The following is a 20,662-nucleotide window of genomic DNA, read 5'->3' on the forward strand; positions in this document are numbered from 1 at the left end:
CTCTCACTCACCGACATGACTAACCAGGCCCACTGAGCCCACACAAGGGGTAGATTGGTATTGTTAAAAATGTGTGGACAAAATCTTTTGAGGCGCCTTGCCCAACCCTACAACCCTCCTTGCCAGAATGGAGGGCAGCGTTGCTGAGCTGTGGCAGGAAAGGGTTAAGGCAAGGGAGCAGGAGGAGGGGCCTAGCACTTAAGCCTGCTTCTGAGACTTGACACTTCTGGCAGCCGAGTCAGTCTATTGTGGGCTGTTTGCAGATGCTCCTATTTAGGTCAAATTGGGGTGGGGGGTGAGGGGGGACTTTGTTACATGTGCCTGGGAGCAGTGGCCCATCCTGTCTGGGCTGCCTGAGAGAGTTTGTGGTGGGGAGGTGAATTGGGGATGTAGTCCGGGGAGGAGCTCTCCGGAATTGATGCAACCTCCATAGTCATAACCTTGGGCAAAATTTCTCCTCTTCCCCCATCCCCGGGGAACAACAAAGAGACGGTTCAGAGCTTGGGGATGGCTGCCAGGCTCCCTTCTCCCATTTGCTCATTCTCCAACCTCCTTCTCCTCCTCCTGGAAAAAGATGTTGGCCAGAATCCGAGCCCTGGGGGCTGCTGGTTGCCGCAAAAGGAACCCCTCCCTTGACAGTCATTTCCTCACCTTCCTACCTCATTTATCCAGCCTCACCGCACCTTGCTGCTGGGCGTCAACCGTGGCGCATGTCGGCTTCTCTCCATGGGAATGCAGTCACGTGTCGAGAGTAGGAGATGGGGAATCTGGGCTCCTGGGTTCTATTCGCCATCCGAGGCCTTTGGGCAAGATGCTTCGTGCCTCGGTTTCTGTGTCTGTAGAATGGGAGCACCATGAGGCTGCAAAAGATTTTGGCATCCTCAGGTGGAAAGACTGAGCTCCACCACCATTCGCTCTGTGTGCCAGGGCTGAAGGGGCACCTGTGCTCATGGCAATCTGGGGCTGGAGATGCCAAGGCTGGCCTTATATGACCATGACCTGGAAGGTCTCCCCTCCCTTCCATTCTAGATAATCCAAGACAGTAAACGAGATGTTCAGTGCATCTGGTCTCAGGCAGCAGGGGGCACTCTAGGGCCTCAATTTTCGAGTGTTCACTCTTTACTGGGTGCCTCAGGTTTTGGGGAGCCCAGCTGGAGACACCTCCAGCCTGGTTTTGAGGGGGCGCTGCATCCCCAGAGTTCCAGATGAATCCACAAGCACCAAGGTTGCTTGGCCCCCTTTGAAAAATCACACTTCAGAGGGGTCCCCAAAATGGAGGTACCCAAAATCAGTGGACACACAAAAACTTTAGGCCCCAATGAAGAAGGGGTTCTAAGTCCCTGGACAAGGCTGTTTTGCTTATCCCCCACTTGATTTGGGGCAGGAAGAATTCTAATCTAAGCTGCCTGCAAAAACCTACCAGCCCCCTGACTGTCTTTCTTCTGGTGGCACGCAGTCATAGATCACTGCGTTGGGAGAATTTAGTCTATTTAGCTCATCAAAAAGAAGATCAAAGGGTGACTTGATTGTGGTGTATACATTCCTTCCTAGGGAGAAATGACCAGGTATTAAAAGGATCTTTAATCTAGGGGAGAAAGTCCAAATGAGAACAAATGGCTGGAAGTGAAAGCCAGAGAAATTTGAAGTAGAAACAAGGCGCAGATTTTTCACATTGTGGGTGATTGACCATCGGAACAAACGCCCAAGGGAAGTGGTGGGTTCTCCATCTCTTAATGGCCTTCAGAGCAGGACCGGGTGCCTCTCTGGAAGATGCTTTAGCCCAGCACAAGTTATGGGGCTCAGTACAGGGCAAACTGGGGGAAGTTCTCTGGCCTGTGCTAGGCAGGAGGTCAGATTAGAAGTTGTAGTGGTTTCTTCTGGCCTTAATCCCCATGCAGCTCTGAATGCTGAGCAGAGAATTCTTACTGCTCCACCCCCTTCTGTTTTCCATGCAGGGATCTACACCAGTAACAAGGACCCCATTTCCCACGGGGGCGGGGTGCTCCGGGCTGTGTGCAGCACCCCCCTCTCCTCCAGCCTCCTCGCGCACCAAGGCACCTCCTCGCTCCCACAGCTCAACCGCTCCCCTTTTGCTAGCACCATCCCGGCCTCCTCCTCTTCCACGGTGTCCACCACCCAGGTAAGACTGCTGGGACAGGAGCATGTGGCTGGAGAGGGAGGGGGGAGTTATAATTCAGGAGGTGATTTGGGCTGGCCCAGTAGCCTAGCAGTGCAGTGTAGCCTGGTGAGGAGGGGGGGTGTTCCCCACTTAGGAGCAGTACTGAGGAGGGACCTCTGTTGCTCCACAACCAGATGGACAGGAGCATGCAGGAGACCTCACTTCCTGCACCGCTGCTCCCTGAGCTCCGTCTTGCCAGCACCCACTGACTCGGGGATTCAGTTCAGTGGAGCGCTGCTGGTGGCCTTCCTCATCTTTCACAGACCACCCGGGATCAGAAGAAGGATGATCCCCTGGTTAGGAGGCTAGCCTGGCGCTTGGGAGCCCCAGTGCTCTGCCAGGCTCCCTGTGTGACTTTGGTTAACTCCCTTAGCCACTCGGTGCCTCAGTTTCCCCATCTGTAAAATGTGGCTAATAGCCCTGCACTGCCTGAGGATAAAAATGTTAGTTCATGGTACTACAGATGCTATGGTCATGGGGACCATATAAGTACCTAAGACAAAGAGCAAGTCTTAGCCAGGAATTCTGTCTGATGTGTTAACCAAAGGGATTGCTTTTCTAAGTTCAGAAACCACCCCGCTGTTCAGCTGCTCATCTGAACCGCTTGGATTGGGAAGATCAATCAAGAGCGGGCTCTCTTGTGAATTTCCCAGTGCTCCCTGCCTTTCTTTTTTAATACTTCCCCTGTTGGCTGGGACCCATTTGGAAGTTCAGAGGAGGCGTGCGAACGCAGCGTCGGGTTCCCCAGGCTGTTCAGCCAGTTTCCTGTCTCTCTTGCTAATGTCCCACCTGCAGGTGTTCTCGCTGGCAGGACCCACCTTTAGCCTCCCTTCCTCGCACATTTTTGGAAGCCCCCTGACCTCTGGCTTGTCTATGAACCCTCTCTTGGACCAGTCTGAAAGCAGCCGGGCAGGTACGTGAATCGGAAGGTGTGTGCATTCAAAACTCAGAAAGAATTTCCCCGGAAGAATTGAGACAACCAGGTCCACAGTTTGAGCTCCGCTTCCCCTACTGTCTCCCCACCCCAAAAGCTTGAAAGCCAAGGGGGTGTGCTGGGAAGTATGAACTGTTGAGATCAGTGGCGTCTTTGTCAGCTCCTGCTATGTCTCCATTAGCAGAGCACTTGGCTGGGAAGCTAGCAAGCGGGGGGGGGGGTTAGTCCCGTGATGAGAGCACACATGCTGGATTGTCTGTGGGAGACTGTCTCTGGGTGTGTACTAGAATGGTGCAAAAATGTGACCATTTTGAGATTTCATTATTTTACACACTTGAGCTGCGCAAATGTAGTAAACATTTTTTGGAACAGTTGGCACAAAATTTTGCACTACAAATGCTCAGCTTTTCTTTTGGGGTGATTTCGTACCCCTTCGACTCTGGTTTCACCATGAAATGCAACAAAACCAGCTATGTTCACACTGCAAGTATTCTGGCACTGAATTTGACTTTGGAATGGTTCATTTGCCCCCTGCAAAACCGGCTCATTTGCTTTGGAAAAGGGCCTTGCTCATGAGGGGGAAACCTCCTGCATTGCAGTGAATGTTTCTAACCAAGCGGGCCCATCTTTTAGTTTGCAACAAAATGCACAAAAAAGGCCTTGCACACTCCTGATTTCCAGCATTTTGCCTTTGGTTGTTGTGACTATCTTATTTCTCATGCTCCTCTAGCCAGAATTTTCAGGAGCTCAGTACGTTGGATGCTGAACTCTTGGGAATATCTAGCAGTAAGTGTCACAGTGGGGAGTTGCTGGGGTCTGAGCCCCATTGCCAATGCTGATCCCTTGAAAATCTGGCCCTGAGCGCTTTTGAAAATTGGGCCTCTCGTATGTGCAGCATGTCAGTTTGTCTGTGTGAGCGCGCATGCCTGCATGAGGAACACGTACGAACGTTTACTCCTGTGTTTCCATACTTGTAAGCCCATGGAGAAGGTATATCATATATGTGCATGCCATGGGGTGGGGGGTGGGGGTCCATGTGCCTTGGGAGCTGTTTGTCTGTCCTGGAGCTGGGGTGGAGCTGGGGTGTAATTTCCAGCTCATATGGTCACACTAGTTCTCATACCCACACCAGTTCTGATTGAAAATAGCCATGTAGCCGCAACTGCACGGGCAGTGAGATGGGCTGGCTACCCATGTGCCATCCCATCTGAAACCTAGGTACATACTTGGGGCAGCTCTTTTGCTGCTATTTTTAGCATGCTAGCACAGGTATGTCTATCTGGGCTGGAAATTACCCCTCTGGCTCCACGGCTGAATGTACTCTGATTGTATGAAGAGCGTCACAACGGAGCTGACGTTAACTCAAGAGTTAAAGGCCCTGATGCAACAACCCTTCCTCCTGCGAAGCGCCTGTCTAGAGTTGGTATGGGAGAAAAGGATGGTTCAGGAAGGTGTGTTTCCTCTTAACATGATGGGGGATGGAGGAAGCACTCCCTTCTGCCGTTCCTTGGCCAGGTGGGGAAGGATGAAGGAGAAGAGTTCACTTGCAGGGATAGTCTTATGGCTGGGACCGGGAGACCTGGACAAGTCACTTAGGGCTAGATTTTGAAAACAGCTTGGTCCTCTGATATCCTGAGTTCTGTTTAAAATCTACTCTTAATGTCAACTTCCAACATTGCTCTTCTTGCTTCATCAGGATCTTGGCACGATCCCAGAGCTGTTTCTTCAGACACAGAGCCCTAAAACCTTCCTCTTAGAGCAGCTGCCACAGGGGACCTCTTGCTTGTCACCTTTTGTGATCTCTTTGTCCCTATCTCCTCCTGATCTGTCTTAGGCATTTGTTTGTTGTATTTGAGCACCTGGGAATTGTTCATCTATTTATCCTGTGAGGTAGGGCCCTGCTACTAGCCTCCTCTTACAGCTGGGGCACCAAGGCACGGAGACACTAAATCATTTGTGAAGTCACGCTGGAGGCTTTTAGCAGAGGAGGGAATTGAACCCAGGTCTCTGGCTAGCACCCTGACCACTGGGCCACCCTTCCTCCTGATGCTGCATTCTGGGGATGAGTTAAACCCAACTGCAGCCTTTTGCTGCAGCTGTTCCCGAACCTCCTCTTCAGTCTTGCAGCCAGGGGTCCCTCTCTGGTAGCTCGAATGTCTTTATGTCCTAGAGTGACCTTCAGAAAATGGCTACGTCTCCCCAAAGAGGAGGAGCCAGTTGAATTTGACTGACAGTCGAAAACTCCTATCTGGATGGGAAGGTGGGACTGCCATTCTACCTTCTGTTCCAGGTGGGGTCTCTTGAAGGAGACTCCACAGGGCTGCTGCCTACCAGCTTGGGGCATTACACCATAAATCACGATGCCCCTGCCACCCTGCAGTGCTTCCCACAGGAAAGTCCCGGATCCTTGCATGTAATAAATGCTCCTGCGATGAGGAGGAGACACAAGGAGACCAGCTGGCACAGGCTGGCGCTCACAGCATCTGACACATAGCAGAGTGATGGGGGACATATGCCGGCTGAGTGGCAGACATGGGGGTGGGGAAGAGAAAGCGCCTGGCTGATGATCACACTCTGCTTTTTTATTTGGAAATATCGGGGGGCTGGGGACACCACACCCACACAGCCTAGAATTTTCAAACACGCTTAGCATCCACAGTTGAGGCCAGATTCCCCAAGGAGCCCGGAGGGTTGCGTGCTGAGCTGTCGTGAAAATCTGGCCATTTATTATGTGCCTAAAGGGGAGCTGGGCCCTTGGAAATCTGGCCCTGGCCTCTGTAAAACTCAGCCTGGAGTGGGTAAAGAATTCTGAGTGTGTCATGCTCTTGTAGCACCTGTCCGAGCTCTGTCTGTCATGGCGGTTGCACACAATGAATTAATTCTCACAAGCCTTGTGGGGGGAAACGATCACCCCCCATTTTCCAGATCAAGGTTGTTGGCTGTTCCCAGGCAAGCCACCAGCAGAGCTGGGAATGGAACCCAGGAATCCTGACTCTCAGAGCTGTCCATTCTAGGCCACGCGTCCCTCCCAGAAAGGTTGAGGTCTAAAGAGACAGTGTGGTCTCTGAGTTACTACAGAAAGTTCTTTCCCGGGTGTCTGGCTGGTGGGTCTTGCCCACGTGTTCAAGGACTAACTGATCACCATACTTGGAGTGGGGAAGGAATTTCCCCCAGGTCAGATAGGCAGAGACCCCGGGGAGGGTTTTCCCCTTCCTCTGCAGCATGGGGCTTGAGTCACTTGTAGGTTTAAACTAGTGTAAATGGCGGACTCTCTGTGACTTGACATCTTTAAATCATGATTTGAGGACTTCAGTAACTCAGCCAGAGGTCAGGGGTCTAGTACAGAAGCAGGTGGGTGAAGGTCTGTGACCTGCGACGTGCAGGAGGTCAGACTAGATGATCGCAATGGTCCCTTCTGGCCTTAAAGTCCATGAGACTGTTGGAGAGAGACCTTAGCAACCAAGGCAGTAGACTGTAAGGGGCGGCCATTTGCTCTCTGTTTGGACAGCACCTAGGACATTGGGATACCTGATACTGGTTGGGCCATGAGGGCCTTGCTGGCTTATCATAGTAAATAATAACAATCTGCCCCAGAACAGGTGCTATGATCCATGCTGGCTAGATCCATCCTATCTAGTCTATCTAGGCTCTTCTCTGTCATATCTGAGCGCCCTGCTCACACCTGTTCCTAGGGAGGGGTCGTGTTCCTGGGCAGTGACCTTTGGGGTATAATGCGCAATGCTTCGTCCAGCTCAGAAAGGGGGTGGCTCCATCTTAGAATATGTCCGAGAGCCCCATCTCTCCTAGGTACTTATAACATCTGAGCACATCACAATCTCCAAACGTATTTACCCTCCCAACTCCCCTCGGGGGGTGGGGGGGGGCAGGGCAGGACTATTCTCCCCATTGTACAGATGGGAAACTGAGACTTGGGCGACGTCACATGGCGAGTCGGGGCTCTCTGACATCTCAGGTCAGCGCCCTAACCGCTCTCCTTCCTCTCAGCTCCCTGAACCGCCCCACCCCCCTTCCCTCACCCAGAGGAGTGAAGGGGGGCAGTGATTCCGGGGGCGCCTGGGTGCACAGGGAAGCTGTTACATAAGGACAGTGGGGAGGAACTGCTCTGTGCTGCCACCTAGTGGAGGCTGTGGCCCTTGCAGCCCTTTGGCCCCGACTAATAATAGGCAGAGGCAGAGGGGAAATGCTTTTATCTGCCTCTGTTTCCCCTTCCAGAGCCCGACCTGGAAGACTGCAGTTTTGGCTGCCGAGGGACCTCCCCGCAGGAAAGCCTCTCCTCCATGTGAGTACCTTTCGCCTGTCCTCCGACACTGGGGGGGGGGGCACCATCTGTGTGTAGGGTGAGCTATAGGCAATACCAGCGGGTGAGGAGAAACTGAGGAACACGGTGAGGGGAAGGGAGGCAGCCACTTCCCAGTCTGGAGCAGAAGTGGGGAGGGCTAGGAAGGAGTGGAGCGGTGCAGAGACATCCCCTCCCAGTGTGGGGCAGAAGGGCTTGGGAAGGGGGATGTGAGAGGGGCAGAGACCGACCCTCCCAGAGCAGGGCTGGTAAGAGGGATGTAGAGACAGTCACTTCCAGTGCAGGGCAGGGGAGAGGGGCTTGGGTGGGGAGGGAGGTGCAGAGGCAGGGTTTCCCAGTGTGGGGCAGAGGGTCTCCGGGTTGGGGGGAGGTGCAGAGACAGCCCCTCCCAGTGTGGACTAGAGAGGGGTGAAGGATCCGAGTCCATCTTCTGACAGCCCTTCTCCCGGGGCCACTCCCCAGGTCCCCCATCAGCAGCCTCCCCACCCTCTTCGACCAGACTGTGTCCTGTAGCAGCAGTGGGCAGCTGGAGAACGTCCCGCAGGCCACCCCCAACATCGAGCAGCTCCTGGAGAAGCAAGGCAACGGGGAAGCCGGCGTAAATAGTGAGCCGGGAGGGGAGAGGGCTGGGGGACCCCTATGGGGCTGGGTCCCCCAGGGACCTGCCACCAGCTTCATGGCCAGCTGTGCCTGGCACAGGGGTGGGCTTCTTCCCCTCTGTTTGGGGGTAAGAGTGGGGGAGGCCGCAGACGGGGGAGGGCTCTGCAGGGTGGGTAGAGAAGTGCTGAGACAGCCCCTCCTGGTAGGGGGCAGGGGCTGGGGAGCGAGGAGTGCAGATACAGCCCCTCCCAGGGTGGGGAGGGGAGTTCCGTGCTAACCCGTGCCGAAGTGGAAAGGACAGGGGGGACTGGTACGCCCCTGTCCCTGCACAGTAGATGCTCTAACTGTGTCACCCCCACGTGCCCCCTCTTCTCCTTCCCACCCCTCCTCCCTTCCTTTCCCTCTTCCACTGCCCCCCTCCTCTCTCTGCCCCCCCTCCCCGTCCCCCTTCCCCCCTTTCGTTTCCCGCAGTTGTAGAAATGCTCAAGGCCCTGCACTCCCTGCAGAAGGAGAACCAGCGGCTGCAGGAGCAGATCATGACCCTGACGGCTAAGAAGGAGCGGCTGCAGCTCCTCAACGTCCAGCTCTCTGTCCCCTTCCCAGTGGTGACCACCAGCAACGGCCCTTCCAGCCACGCCCAGTACATCCTGCCTGCCAATGGTGAGGGGCTGCCTCGCCCTGGCGACGGGAGGGAGACCCCTGCGCCCACTCCTAATGGTCCCGCCACCCCAGGAGCCTGCCACACAGGGGCTCTCTGGGCCGGGGGGAGGAGGTTTGAGGGATTTTTATCATGGTGCAGAAAACCACGCCGGGTCCAGCCATTGGCTGCACGTGCTGTCCCTCTGTGTCACCATGGTGATGCTGGGCTCCACCCCGACTCCCTCTTCTTTCCTGCAGTGTGCAACAGCGACTCCCTGAGCATCAACAAGAGCTCCCCCTGCAAGAACAGCTTTGGGATGGAGAACTCCCTCTCCACCTCCTCCGAGGTACTGTGGCCGCCGAGACCCTGCAGTGGGGCCCAGGGACTCCCCCATACGGTATCGCTGCACCCCAGCAGCAGCACACAGCGGTGGCCAGATCCCCTGGACTGAACGGGAGGGTCCGGCAAGGTGAAACCAGCCCCTACCCGCCGCCCTGGGTGTTCTGTGATCTAAGGAGCTGGATTTCTGCAGATGGAGTCAGGGAAGTCGAGGCCAGGACTGGCAACAGGGGGCTCCTTAAGCTTTGCCGGCTCATCTCCGGGGTGCATCCACCCCCACCCAGGGCGTGGAGGGCCGTGGTGGTGGGTATGTGCTAGGTGCTGTACAAAGGGAAGTGAGAATGCTGGTGATTTACTCTGCGTCCCTAGAGACCGGGCATTTGGGTGTCAGCTTCCAGCCAGGCATGTGAGAGCCCGGCAGCCTCACCCCACACGCAGCATTCCTGCCCCTGGCTGGGCACACGCCCCAGCTGCAGGGCAGGGGGCTGAGTGGCCAAATAACAGCACCCGAGGTTCAGTTCTCACCCTCTCTCTGTTTCTCTGCTTCTCCCTCCCAGGATCCACACTCGGGCTGCCCCAGCAGAAGCAGCTCGTCCCTCTCCTTCCACAGCACCCCTCCTCCCCTGCCGCTGCTGCAGCAGAGCCCGACCTCGCTGCCCCTTTCCGGGGTGCAGCAGCAGGTCAATGGCCTGGCCAGGGCGACAGCCGGCTCGCTGGGGGGAAGTGCGGCAGCCAGTCACGGCCTGCCCACGGGGCCCGGGGTGGATGGCCTGCTGGGGAACCTGGCGGGAGGCCAGCAGGTGCCCCTCAATGGGATGCTGGGGAATCTGAACGGAGCTCCGGCCACCCAGCCGCAGAACCCTCTGACGCAGGCGAGCGGGCCGCCCGCCCTGCAGCTCTCCACCAGCCTGAGCAGGTGAGAGGGGCCCCCCCAGGTATCCCGAGGGGGAGCTGCACAGTCATCCCTGCATCTCCGACCCCCCCCGGCACAGCCGCTGTCTCCCTGTGGGGCTACAACCCCCGGCCCTTCGTTTCCTCTTTCCTCCAGAACTCCAGCCTTGTGTCAGGCTAGTTCCCTCTGTGCAAACGAACACAGGCATGCTCCCAAAATTAGGCACGGCCACGGCAAACTAAACATGTACATCCCAGACCACACAAACCCCTATGTGTGCATGAACTCCCCAAAGCATGCCCCAAGCAAGATGTGACAATGCATCCCAGCACAAGTATGACAGTTATTGCTTGTGTGAGGCACTGTGCTTAATGACATGTGTGCACCTAGTGAGAGAGACAGTCCCTGTCCTGAAGAACTTGCAATAGAAACAGACTAAGGGTGGGAGGGGAAACTGAGGCACAGAGCAGGCAGGTGACTTGCCCAAGGTCACACAAGTGGTCAGTGGCAGAGCTAGCATCCTGCCCACTGGACCGCACTGTCTCCCATAGAGGCAGCTGAGTTTGACCCGTAAGGGAAGCTCAGCTCAAATTACTTCAGTCGTGTATCCTTACTGAGGAGCCTGGCTCATAGTCTGTGGCAGGGCTTCCCCTCTGAGACTGCTGCTCTCCTCGGGGCTGGGCTTGGGCGGAAATACCCCTGCGGGGCAGCAGGCTATGCTAACTTCCGGTCTTCCCTGCAGCGTGCCAGGCCTGAGCCCCCTGACGGAGCAGCAGCGGCATGTTCTGCACCAGCATGAACACCAGCTGCAGCAGCTGCAGCAGCTGCTCACATCCCAGCCGCTTAATCCGGTAAGTGTCCCTGTGCCGGGTCTCTGCCCCCTCCAGCAAGGGCCTGGCCTGAAGTTTGGACTGGGGAAGATTTAGTCCAGTGAAGAGAGACTGGCCAAGACCGGATGCATCCGTCGCTATGTTTGCTAAATATCTCGTCTACATGCACAAGTTGCACCAGTTTAACTGTGGGCTTCTCTACCCATGTCCTTAAACTGGGACCAACGCTGCAGAGGTCGGCCCTAAAATTAGTTCTTAAACCAGTGCAACCCCTGTGTGGACACGGTCATTTTGGCTTACTTTTGGGTTCGTTTAAACTGATTTCCAGTCGCACACGAAGTTCCACCGCTTTCAGTCACTCGGCTTACGTTCACACCTTAGTTAAACCGGAGCCAGTTAGGCAATGTTTTGTGTAACGCACACACCTCCTGGGTGTGGTGCTCTGTCCTCTCTAGTGGCACCGAGACCACATAGAGATTAATGAGTCTGCTACAGCCTTAGCTAAGGGCCACGTGGCTTTTAGCTCATGCACTAAGCTTCAGAGGTCCCAGGTTCAATCCCGCCTGCTGACGACCAGGGTCTGTCGGTGTTACATTTGCCCTGCAGTTTGAGGTCTGGTTGCCACTCGGGTAGGCAGACCCACACAAGCACGGTTGAAAATAGCAGTGTAGATGCGGCTGTGTGGATTTCAACGGATGTTGTGGAAACCAGACCAGAACCCAGGGTGCGTGCTTGCATTGCTAACCTGTGTCACCACATCTACACTGCTATTGGGAGCAGTGACAATCACTCAGGTACAGGTCGCTCAAGTATGTTTACCTATGCTGCAGTCACGGCTCGGATTGCAGTGTAGATGTGCTGATCAGGCCCCAGGGAGCCGTCAGCAGGAACATGAGGCATCCACGTGCCGTGAACGGAAAAGCAACGCAGCTCGCACAGACTTGGCATTTGGTAGGTGGGCAGAACCAGTGCAATTTACACGCCAAGCCTGGAAAGTTGGTGAAGCGGGAAAGGCAGTGCCTAACAAGGGCCTGATTCTCCTCTCACTTAAACAAGTTGAAGTCCACTGACTTCTCTGGGGAATTGCTCTGATCTACACTGGTGTAAATGAGATCTGGCCTTGTAGGGGAGAGGGGGAAGACTGTTTATCTTACAATCTTGTCTCATTTGCTTTGCCGTGCATTGCATCAATTTGGCATCCAGGGGTGTTCAAAAAGGAGCATGAATTGTATGGCGTCCCTATTTTCACTTGTTTCTCTGGGCAGATGGTGTGTAACTTACAGCCCCGTTCACGTCAATGCTAAGCTGGGCCCCACATTTCACTGGTACTCATATAAACAACAAACAAACCTATCCTCGTGTGCTGGAAATAATTAATCTGGTTCCTATTTCATGTACACTTATGAAACTTCAGTAGAGTTAATCCTGGGTTAAACCAGTGTAACAATCAGGCTCCGTGAGTGTGTAAAATATCTTGGACCAGATCCCCAGTTGGTATAAATCGCATAATTCCATTTAAGTCAATGGAGCTATGCAGCTTTACATCAACCTAGAATCTCACCCATTAGGTGTCAGTCTTACATTATACATGCAGGTTTCCAGGTTAAACTATTTATAATCAGAACAATATTTTTCAAGGGGATTCTCTTCTACACTAGCTGATGTCACCATGTCATCCTCTTGCTCCCTTTGTGTGTGTGAACGAGTAGTTAGCTCCACGGGTGTATTCTGCTGGTCGATGGTTTCCATGGAAGCTAAAGTGGTTTAATTTGATTGGAGCACATCTCTGCCAGCTCCAGGTCCCTTCCATCCTTCCAGGATTCAGCTCACCTGGAGTAATTAATTCCACCAGAGGGGATTAAATATAACAAGGTCGGTTTCCGCAGAGGGAGGGGAATTGAAAGCCAGTCTGAGAATTCAAAGCAATTAATTCCACAAGCTGCTGGACATCAGATTAAATACTGCAGATAGATTGAAAGGGGGCTGGATACATTTGTGGGCCAACATGTTTGTAAGAATCCTAAAATAGGAGTCATCCAATCTCATGCTTCAGGGTGCCTGGTGATGACTGAAGAGGTCAGGAAGGATACCAAGCACACTGCAACCCCAGGACCATATCTACTCTAGGAAAATGGATTATGTTAGAAAACATGATCACAAACACAAGATGTTAAACACGACTTAGCCACCCAGTGTGGACAGGGATATGTTGTGCTTAAAAATGTGCCAGCTGGTTGTGATTAACCTAGTGGATACAACATAACACTGCAAGACCAGGGAGGAGGCATGGGATAAGAGCTGAGAGGGGCAGAGGGGCATGCTGTGTTAGTGAATCAGGTGTGAGTCTGTGTCTCTGCATCCATGCAGGTACATGCATGCAAAGCCTCCCACGTGCTCTGTCCCTTTATCCAGCCTGACTCTCTCTCCCCGTCTCCAGGAGCAGCAGGCCTTGGTGTTCCAGATGATGCAGCAAATCCAGCAGAAGAGGGAGCTGCAGCGGCTTCAGATGACGGGCACCTCCCAGCTGCCCATCACCAATCTGCTGACGGCCACCTCCACGCCCCTCCTCCACTCGAGCGCCACCGCCCTGATGACCTCCGCCGCCCCGCCCCCTCCCAGCGGCAGCTCCCTCCTGGCGTCCATGTCCCCCCAGCAGCTCAACCCCGGCAACAGCCTGATGGGGACCCCGACAGCCCCGCCCTTGAGTGCTCCGGGGAATAGTTTGATGGCTTCAGGGGCGGGAGTCCCACCGGTCCTTTCCACACAAACCAACCCCTTCCTCAACCTGCAGGCGGACAGCAGTGCCCAGAAAGGAACGGTGCGTAAATTAGGAGTATTACGGTAACGCCCAGCTGAAATCAAGGCCCCCCTGTGCTAGGCTGTGTACAGGTGTGGAGTAAGAGACAAATCCCTGCCCCAATGAGCTTGCAGTCTAAACAGGGGAAACTGAGGCAGAGAGAGAGGCAGCGCCTTGCCCAGGATTAGAGAACGCATCCGTGCCCTACCCACGAGACTAGGCTGCCTCTCTGGCTCATCCGCCTCCCTCATTAGCCAGCCAGGTGGGCCTGATCCTACCCCCACTGACATCAGTGGGGTCAAGACAGGGCGCTGGGGTGTGCAAAGGTGCACCCACAGATGCCCACCCACGCACATGCCAGGCCAGCTGCAGAAGCAGGCATGGCAGCGCCCGGATCTGCTCATGATTAAGGCTGCGAGTCTGTCATGGAAGTCACGGATTCAGTGACTTTCTGTGACCTCTGCGACTTCTGCACCAGCACCAGTTTGGGTGTGTGGGAGGGGGCTCAGGGCTAGGGGCAGGGGGTTGGGGGGGGCACTTACCTCGGGGTGCGGTGCTCCCCGGCTCCCACTGGCATGGCCCTGCAGCTCCTCACATGCACAGCCGGCTCGGGAGCCCCTGCTAGCCCCGCCAACCCTCCCCCTCCCAGCACCAGGGGGGTCCTGGGCCACCTCCTCCAGCACCCGCGGTGCCCCCCCGACTAACCCCCCAGAGCACCCATGGCCCCCCCCCCAAGTTTTTGTTAGGGGTATATAGTAAAAGTCATGGACAGGTCACAGGCCGTGAATTTTTGTTTACTGCCCAGGACCTGTCCACGACTTTTACTAAAAATACCTGTGACTAAAACGTAGCCTTACTCATGACATCTCGAAGGGGCAACGCCCCTCCCCAGGCAGAGGTGGATGATGATTTTGTGTGGCCCTGGGCCAGAGCAAGTGGGGGCTCCTCCCCACGCCTTCCGCCTGAAGTCCCCCCCCAGCCCCCCAGTCATTCCTGCTAGGGGGCAGGGTGTAAGGGCTTGCCTTCCTCCGCCTGCCCGGGAGGAGCGGATCAGGGTGCAGGGTCACCCAATTGGCTGGGGCCCCTGGGCACGGGCCCCATTGGCCCAGTGGCTAATTTGCCTCTGTTCCCAGGCTCTGAGTTTATTGGCTTCACATGGTAAAGTACAAGGGGGATTGCTTTCTTGACCGGCAGGGCTCAAGAGGGGATACACACGCAGTCAGGGGCACAGAGAAAGCAGGAGGGTATTGGCTGCTGTCAGTGGCAGGACCCCAGATTTGAGAGGCCAGAATGATGTGAACTGCTATGACAAAGCCCCGTCAAACTCGCCATCTCTTGCCCTGTAGACAGGGCCTAGAAGGCCCAGCCCGGTGAAGCTCTGGGGAGGAAATGCCAGAGTCAAGGAGTCTGTTGAAACTGGGAGCAGGGAGGTCTCCAAATCGTGTGTCCCTGCTGATCTCAGCCTTGGGGGGAAGCGGGCAGTCCTCATTCAGGCTGCTTGCCCCAGCAGGGGCAGGCCGGCCACATGGCAGGGCTTTCTCGTTTCTACTCACTTGTGGGTTGCTGCCTGTCTGATGACTCTCTTCTCTGCGTCTTTTTTTAAAGATCATGAGTGAAAAGGGAGCTGCTGTCACCCAGGACAAGGGCTAAGCCTCCCCACCCAGACCAGCGGCCAGCTCCTCTCTGCTACAGGAACGTGGCTCTCCGTGGTCACAGATTTGGATACTTTAGAGCAATGAGCACAAGGCTTCTGAGAAGGTCTTCCCGGCCATGGGAAGTGCCAGGTGGTGCTTTAGAAGACAACGTGTCTCCGGCCAAGACCTGGTATCGCGTGCCCTTCTGAGAGGAGAGATGGGGCACGGGGAGGTCTCTACCGGTTTGATCCATGGCACACTTGCACGAAGCGAAGTTACATTTCTCCTTGCTAAGCAGAGGGTGAGAGTTTGCCTGTGCTCTGACACCTTCCGGCCTCTTCTCCAGTGCGTGTGAGTGTATGAGTGTGCACATGTGTGAGGCCTCCGGGATGGGGCCCTAACCCAAGACCACAGAGTATCCTAGGCCAAGGCTGTGGTTGAAGGGTCATCTCTGCTTGTTTTCTGCACAGCATTCAGACAGCTTGCAGCACCCTCCAGGGGGATGCCAGATATGGCTCGTCTGGGAAAGTGGGGCAGGGCCATGGGTGGGAGGGGGGGGAAGACAAGATTCTGTTCCATCACATGCGGAAACTAAGAGGAATATGAGCTGTGAAAACCCTGCCAAAAACCTACAGCAGGGACTTCCTTCCTACCTGTCGCCTTGTGACCCCTCAAGGAGATGATCTGCCGTCGGGAACCACCACGCACGGCCACCCCACCAGATCCAAATCCAGCTTGGGAAGACATGGATGGCAGAGCTGTGGAAGGGGATTGGACATCAGGGGTGAATGCCACCTTCTTCTTACCCCAGCCACTGTGGTGAGTTACTCTGCTGAAGATTAACCTTAAAGACACTACTGGGACCTCTACGCCAGTGGCAGGGCAGACGCCGGTTGGTCAGATGGGTGCTGTCCCTTCCACGTGAGAAGCACACTCCTCCCTCTCGCACTCTCTGTTGTTCTCTCCTTCCAAGATCTACAGGCCCAGCATTACCACTTGAAAAGGGCTAACTCCAGTACCGCCAACCGTCTGCCCCGCCGCAGGGAGTGTGTTATAACCAGGCCGTCTTTTCACGGGGCTAAAACAGCACCAAGGAGACAGAGGGAGGGAGGGTCTGAAATCTCTTACTTTTGCTTCCTTACCCACCTCCCGAATGTGGCTAGTCTGGCAGAGAACTTTCTCCCCGTCGCTGGCACTAGATAGCCCAAGCCCTGGAAATGCAGCCAGTCTTCCCAGCCTAGGGCATTGGATAACCTCATTGCTTCACACTGTCTGGTGTTAACTCCACCTTGAGACCTGGTCCTGTGGCAAAGAAACCTGCTTCCTCTAAGGTTGGACAATGCAGGGTTGTTGTTTTTTGAAGGACAGTGCGGGGAGGGGGAATCGGCGTCAAACGTTGGAATTCCCCCTCCGCTGGTTAAATCCGGATCTCTTGGGGAGGCGGGGGGGTCAAGACTCCAGCGACTGGAAATACTGAGGGTCTTAAAAAAGTTTTCAGACCTTACCGAATACAAATGATTTTCAGCACACCCCCACCGCCTTGTCTGGTTTGCACTATTCAAATTTGTCAGCGGTGGGTCTGTGCTGATATCAGTGGAAAAGCTCATCACCATTCGACTCCATCTATTAAGCCCATTACACATTTTTTCTTTGATGTGATTTTAAAGATCGTTGCCCCAGTGGTTGAGCAGAACTAACAGCAGAGAGCGCCCCGCTGGGGTCTTGCTTTCTGTTCTGTGAACCGGGCAGAACAATGCTCTCTGTTCGGAAAGCTATTTTTTTTTTTTTAAGCTATTGTTTAAAAACAAGAAGAAGCTACTGGAAAGATGGAGATGGCAGCTATAAAAGTGAAAATGGGGGAAAAAGTGGTTTTGCTCTCGTCCTTATGGTCTCTGCAATACCAATAGGAGAGGCTGCAAAATGCGATTCGAGTGAATGTTCCTTCTCTCCCCAGCCGCCTCCCCAGTGAGTTAAGAATCAAGATGTGCCAAACTTCCATCAGCCTGGCACATGTCACAGACTGGGACGTTGAATTCCGTTTTCCTCTCGCCTGATGGTGTTTTTTGTTTGCCCCTAACCCTGAGTTGCACGATTCTGAGCCTGCACTTTTTGATGCGTAATTTTTTTCCCCTCTGCAAGCAGGGGGCTCCCTCCTGCAAGCACTCCCCCGAGTGGAACAGTGATACAGGGTGCCATGTTTCCACATGCAAATTGGCTGGTCTGATGCCGACCTGGCGTGTGCGTGTGAGAATCTGAGAGGGCCTGTGAGATTCCATCCATGAAAAGCTGCACGAGCAGAATTGCAATTTCAGAGGGTGGCTGTGCTAAAAGCTGACCCCGAAATATTCTGCCAGCAGCTGTCTTGGGTTGGTTTGTTCCTTTACTGTAGAGCTCCAGATCCGGGTTGCCATCTACGCCCCTGTTAGGACAACAATTCATTAACACAGTGGGGGGAGCGTTTCACTTCCTGGCCCCTTTTTCATTCCAGCCAGTTCGACTCACAATGCAACGAGTTCATTCTCCACGACAAATGACAGCGAATCCAAGGAGTCTGTTTCCCAATCAGTGTCTCCATTGGTGCTGGTTCCATTCAAGGCCTGGTTCGGTGGATTCCTAGCTACCCCTGTGTGCATTTGACACATATTTATTTGTTGACATACCAAGACTCTTAGCTCTAAGGCAGCTTCGTAGATCAGACGGGAAAAGTTGAGGATAAGAGGAAGGAAGAGACAGATAGCACTTAAAGAAAAGATTTCTCTGGCTTCTTCCAAAAGCACCTGGTCCCTTTAAAGTATGCTCCTTGCCCAGTCCTGTCAAGAGATTAGGATGAGTTAAGGGGCCACTTTTAGAAGGCTGACATTAAACTTTGTCTCTGTGTGAAAAAGAGGAAGAGGAGAAAAAAATATAAAAGCTAAAGATTATCTGTTTCGGTTGCACTGGGGTACACAGTTCTTTACCCGTTTTAATGCTAATGTCACATTTAGTATGTTGCATGTGTCTTTTTTTTTTATTAAATAAAAGAGAAAAAATGTGTATATTTTTGGCAATTTAAGGTAATGTAGCTAAGATATATTTTTTTCACGCTGCTTGACTGTTCTTTATTATAATAAATAATATTAATATTCATATTGAAGACCTTTTTGATACATTTAGGGTTTCAGATTTTAACTAAGGAAGTGGGTTGTGTGTTGGATAAAAATATCTTAGTTTCCGTTAAAGCTACCGACAGTGTCTGAATCATCCGTGTAAAAGGGAAAGATGTTGCTCCTAATTTATTTTAAGGTTCCATGTCTATAGATGTTTTAATAAATGGGTTAATCAATTGTTAAGGGTTTTTTTAGAGTCCAGTGAGTTAATAGGTTGCTTCTGACCATCTGTAGCATCTTCTACTGATGTGTTTATAACCCTTTCTAAGACATACTATTCATCCTTATCACACCGCTTACGAACTATTGATAAATGAAACCTTACTATAAAGTATGACCAAAAAGCTAAGGATGAATTTTTCAAGTGATGAATGGGGTCTTTGGGGACGTGATCCAAAGCCTGTTGAAATCAGGGGGAGTCTTTTGCATTGCTTTACAATGTGTCTTAGAGCCCTGCTTAAAGAAAGCTCTAGGCATATGCTTAAGTCCATCCCTCTGCAGGATGGCACCTGGACACATTCTTAACTTCAAGCAGAGGTGTTGAAGTCCCGTTGACTACAGTGGGACTTGAACACCTGCTTAAGCGCTGTCCTGAATATGGGACGTTTCTGGGAGCGAGGCCTTTATTGGGGCTAGCTGGGTGCTGAGCTCTGAGCTGCCTTGGGCCTGGTTTTCACAGGCACTCTGCACCCGTGCAGCTCCAGGTGAAGTGATGGGGAGCTGTGGCTTCTTGGCATCCTCGGGAGAATCGGATCTGAGGTGTCTTAACCTTGGGAGCCCCAAAATGGAAGCACCCAAAATTAGTATGCATTCTTGGGAAAGCTTCGGCCTACTTAACTGAAGAGGGGTGAGGGGAAGAGCATTGTCCCCTAGCAGCTTAGTCATGTGGTCCTGAGATTGTGGGCTTAACCTGACACCTGGCTGGGGAGGGAGACAGCCTGAGCTCTGACCCAATCAAGGGCACCGGAACCTATGGGGTGGGGGGCAAATCAAAGTGCCCCCTCCCTCTCCACAGCTGGCTGCTCCTGCAGTGAGCCTGCTGCCTTCTCTTCTGGTGCCACAGCAGCCCCTGGTGGGCAAAAGGTGTAATTGCACAGCGCCCCCCCAGCAGAATCTATTATTCTGCGAGGGGAGGGGGAATCTGTGGGGGACATGAATTCTGCGCTTACGTTTCTTTTGTTAAAAAGTGGGGGGCATGGCCCCCTTCCGGGTCCAATGCTGGTGGACCCAATCCCCACAGAAGAAAGAGCAATATCTACCTGGGCTTGAGATGTCTTTGTAACCAGATGGGATGGGCCTGAAACCAAACTCTTGTTTCCATCTCTGGCCCTTATGCCTGGTTTTCCAAAGGGGTCCACTTCCAATTAGGCAGTGAAACAAATGGCCCTATTGTTCCAAAGAGCCCTGCACGCCAGATGCTGCACTCTCTTGAGCTCTGGCTGCTTATTTAGGTGCCTCTGAAAGGGTTGGTCATCTTAGGAAATCTGGTGCTGAGGGTGGGGGCTGAGCCCATGCGTATCCAGCCCTGTGTCTGAACAGGACAAACCTCCGGACTTAGACACACTCCAGTGGGAGGATAGTTTGGACCCAAACACTTGTGGTCTCCACACCGTTCATCCTTCCCTGGTACTAATCTGGTGCCTAAATACCCTAGAGGATCTGGGCCAAAGGACTTGCCCAAGGATTCACAGAGCATATGTGAGAGCAGGGAACTGGACCTTGTTTTCCTTAGTCCTAGCCACTATGTCATCTGTCCTCTTATCCCCAGAGTTTTCCTACTTTCTTCTTTTGCACACCCACACCCATCCTCTATCACCACTTTTCATGCTCACCCATCGAATCCACCATCTTAACTCCGAATGTGTTTTGCCATAAAGCTTTAACCACACACAGAACTGGGCGCCCGATCTACACTGCAAAGTTAGGCTGGCCAAACTACATCAGTCAGGGCTGTGAAAAATGTCACACCCTTTTTGACGTAGTTAAGCCGACCTAAGCCCCAGTGTAGACACCTCTTGGTCAATGGAAGAATTCTTCCATCGACCTATGTCCCCCACTGGTGGGTTTATGACAGTGATGGAAGAGCACCTTCCATTGATGTAGTGAGTGTCTAGATTTCAGGGAAGCAACTGTGCCAGAGTGGTGTTTCTCGTGTATACATATTCTGATTTTTAAACTGATTTAGTTAAACTGGTGCCAAATGCTGTGTGGACACTCTTATTTCAGTTTAAATTAGGAGTAGGTCTACTTTAGACACAAAGTTGAACCAATTTAACTGATCTTATACCGATGTTGTAAAATGGGTGTCTTTTTGTTTGTGAAAAGAAAAGGAGTACTAAGGTGCCACAAGTCC

At 53.3% G+C, this 20,662-nt stretch overlaps 1 protein-coding gene across 4 annotated transcripts in view; it reads left to right on the top strand.

Moving 5' to 3' along the window:
- Positions 1 to 18,486, top strand: part of MLLT6 (MLLT6, PHD finger containing) — a 68,544-nt gene extending 50,058 nt beyond the window's left edge. For 3 of the 4 annotated variants that reach the window (XM_073326421.1, XM_073326420.1, XM_073326423.1), the window contains exons 11-20: positions 1,956 to 2,140; positions 2,975 to 3,092; positions 7,347 to 7,413; positions 7,894 to 8,036; positions 8,503 to 8,691; positions 8,929 to 9,017; positions 9,568 to 9,926; positions 10,645 to 10,753; positions 13,170 to 13,550; positions 15,135 to 18,486. In XM_073326421.1, coding sequence (XP_073182522.1) covers positions 1,956 to 2,140; positions 2,975 to 3,092; positions 7,347 to 7,413; positions 7,894 to 8,036; positions 8,503 to 8,691; positions 8,929 to 9,017; positions 9,568 to 9,926; positions 10,645 to 10,753; positions 13,170 to 13,550; positions 15,135 to 15,179 — 1,685 coding nt within the window. In that variant the 3' untranslated portion in view covers positions 15,180 to 18,486. The remainder of the gene's footprint in view (positions 1 to 1,955; positions 2,141 to 2,974; positions 3,093 to 7,346; positions 7,414 to 7,893; positions 8,037 to 8,502; positions 8,692 to 8,928; positions 9,018 to 9,567; positions 9,927 to 10,644; positions 10,754 to 13,169; positions 13,551 to 15,134) is intronic. The other variant, XM_073326422.1, reaches the window with a different exon arrangement.
- Positions 18,487 to 20,662: the final 2,176 nt, after the last annotated feature.

The sequence above is a fragment of the Lepidochelys kempii genome, chromosome 27 (genome assembly GCF_965140265.1).
Source record: "Lepidochelys kempii isolate rLepKem1 chromosome 27, rLepKem1.hap2, whole genome shotgun sequence".
Classification (NCBI taxonomy): domain Eukaryota; kingdom Metazoa; phylum Chordata; order Testudines; family Cheloniidae; genus Lepidochelys; species Lepidochelys kempii.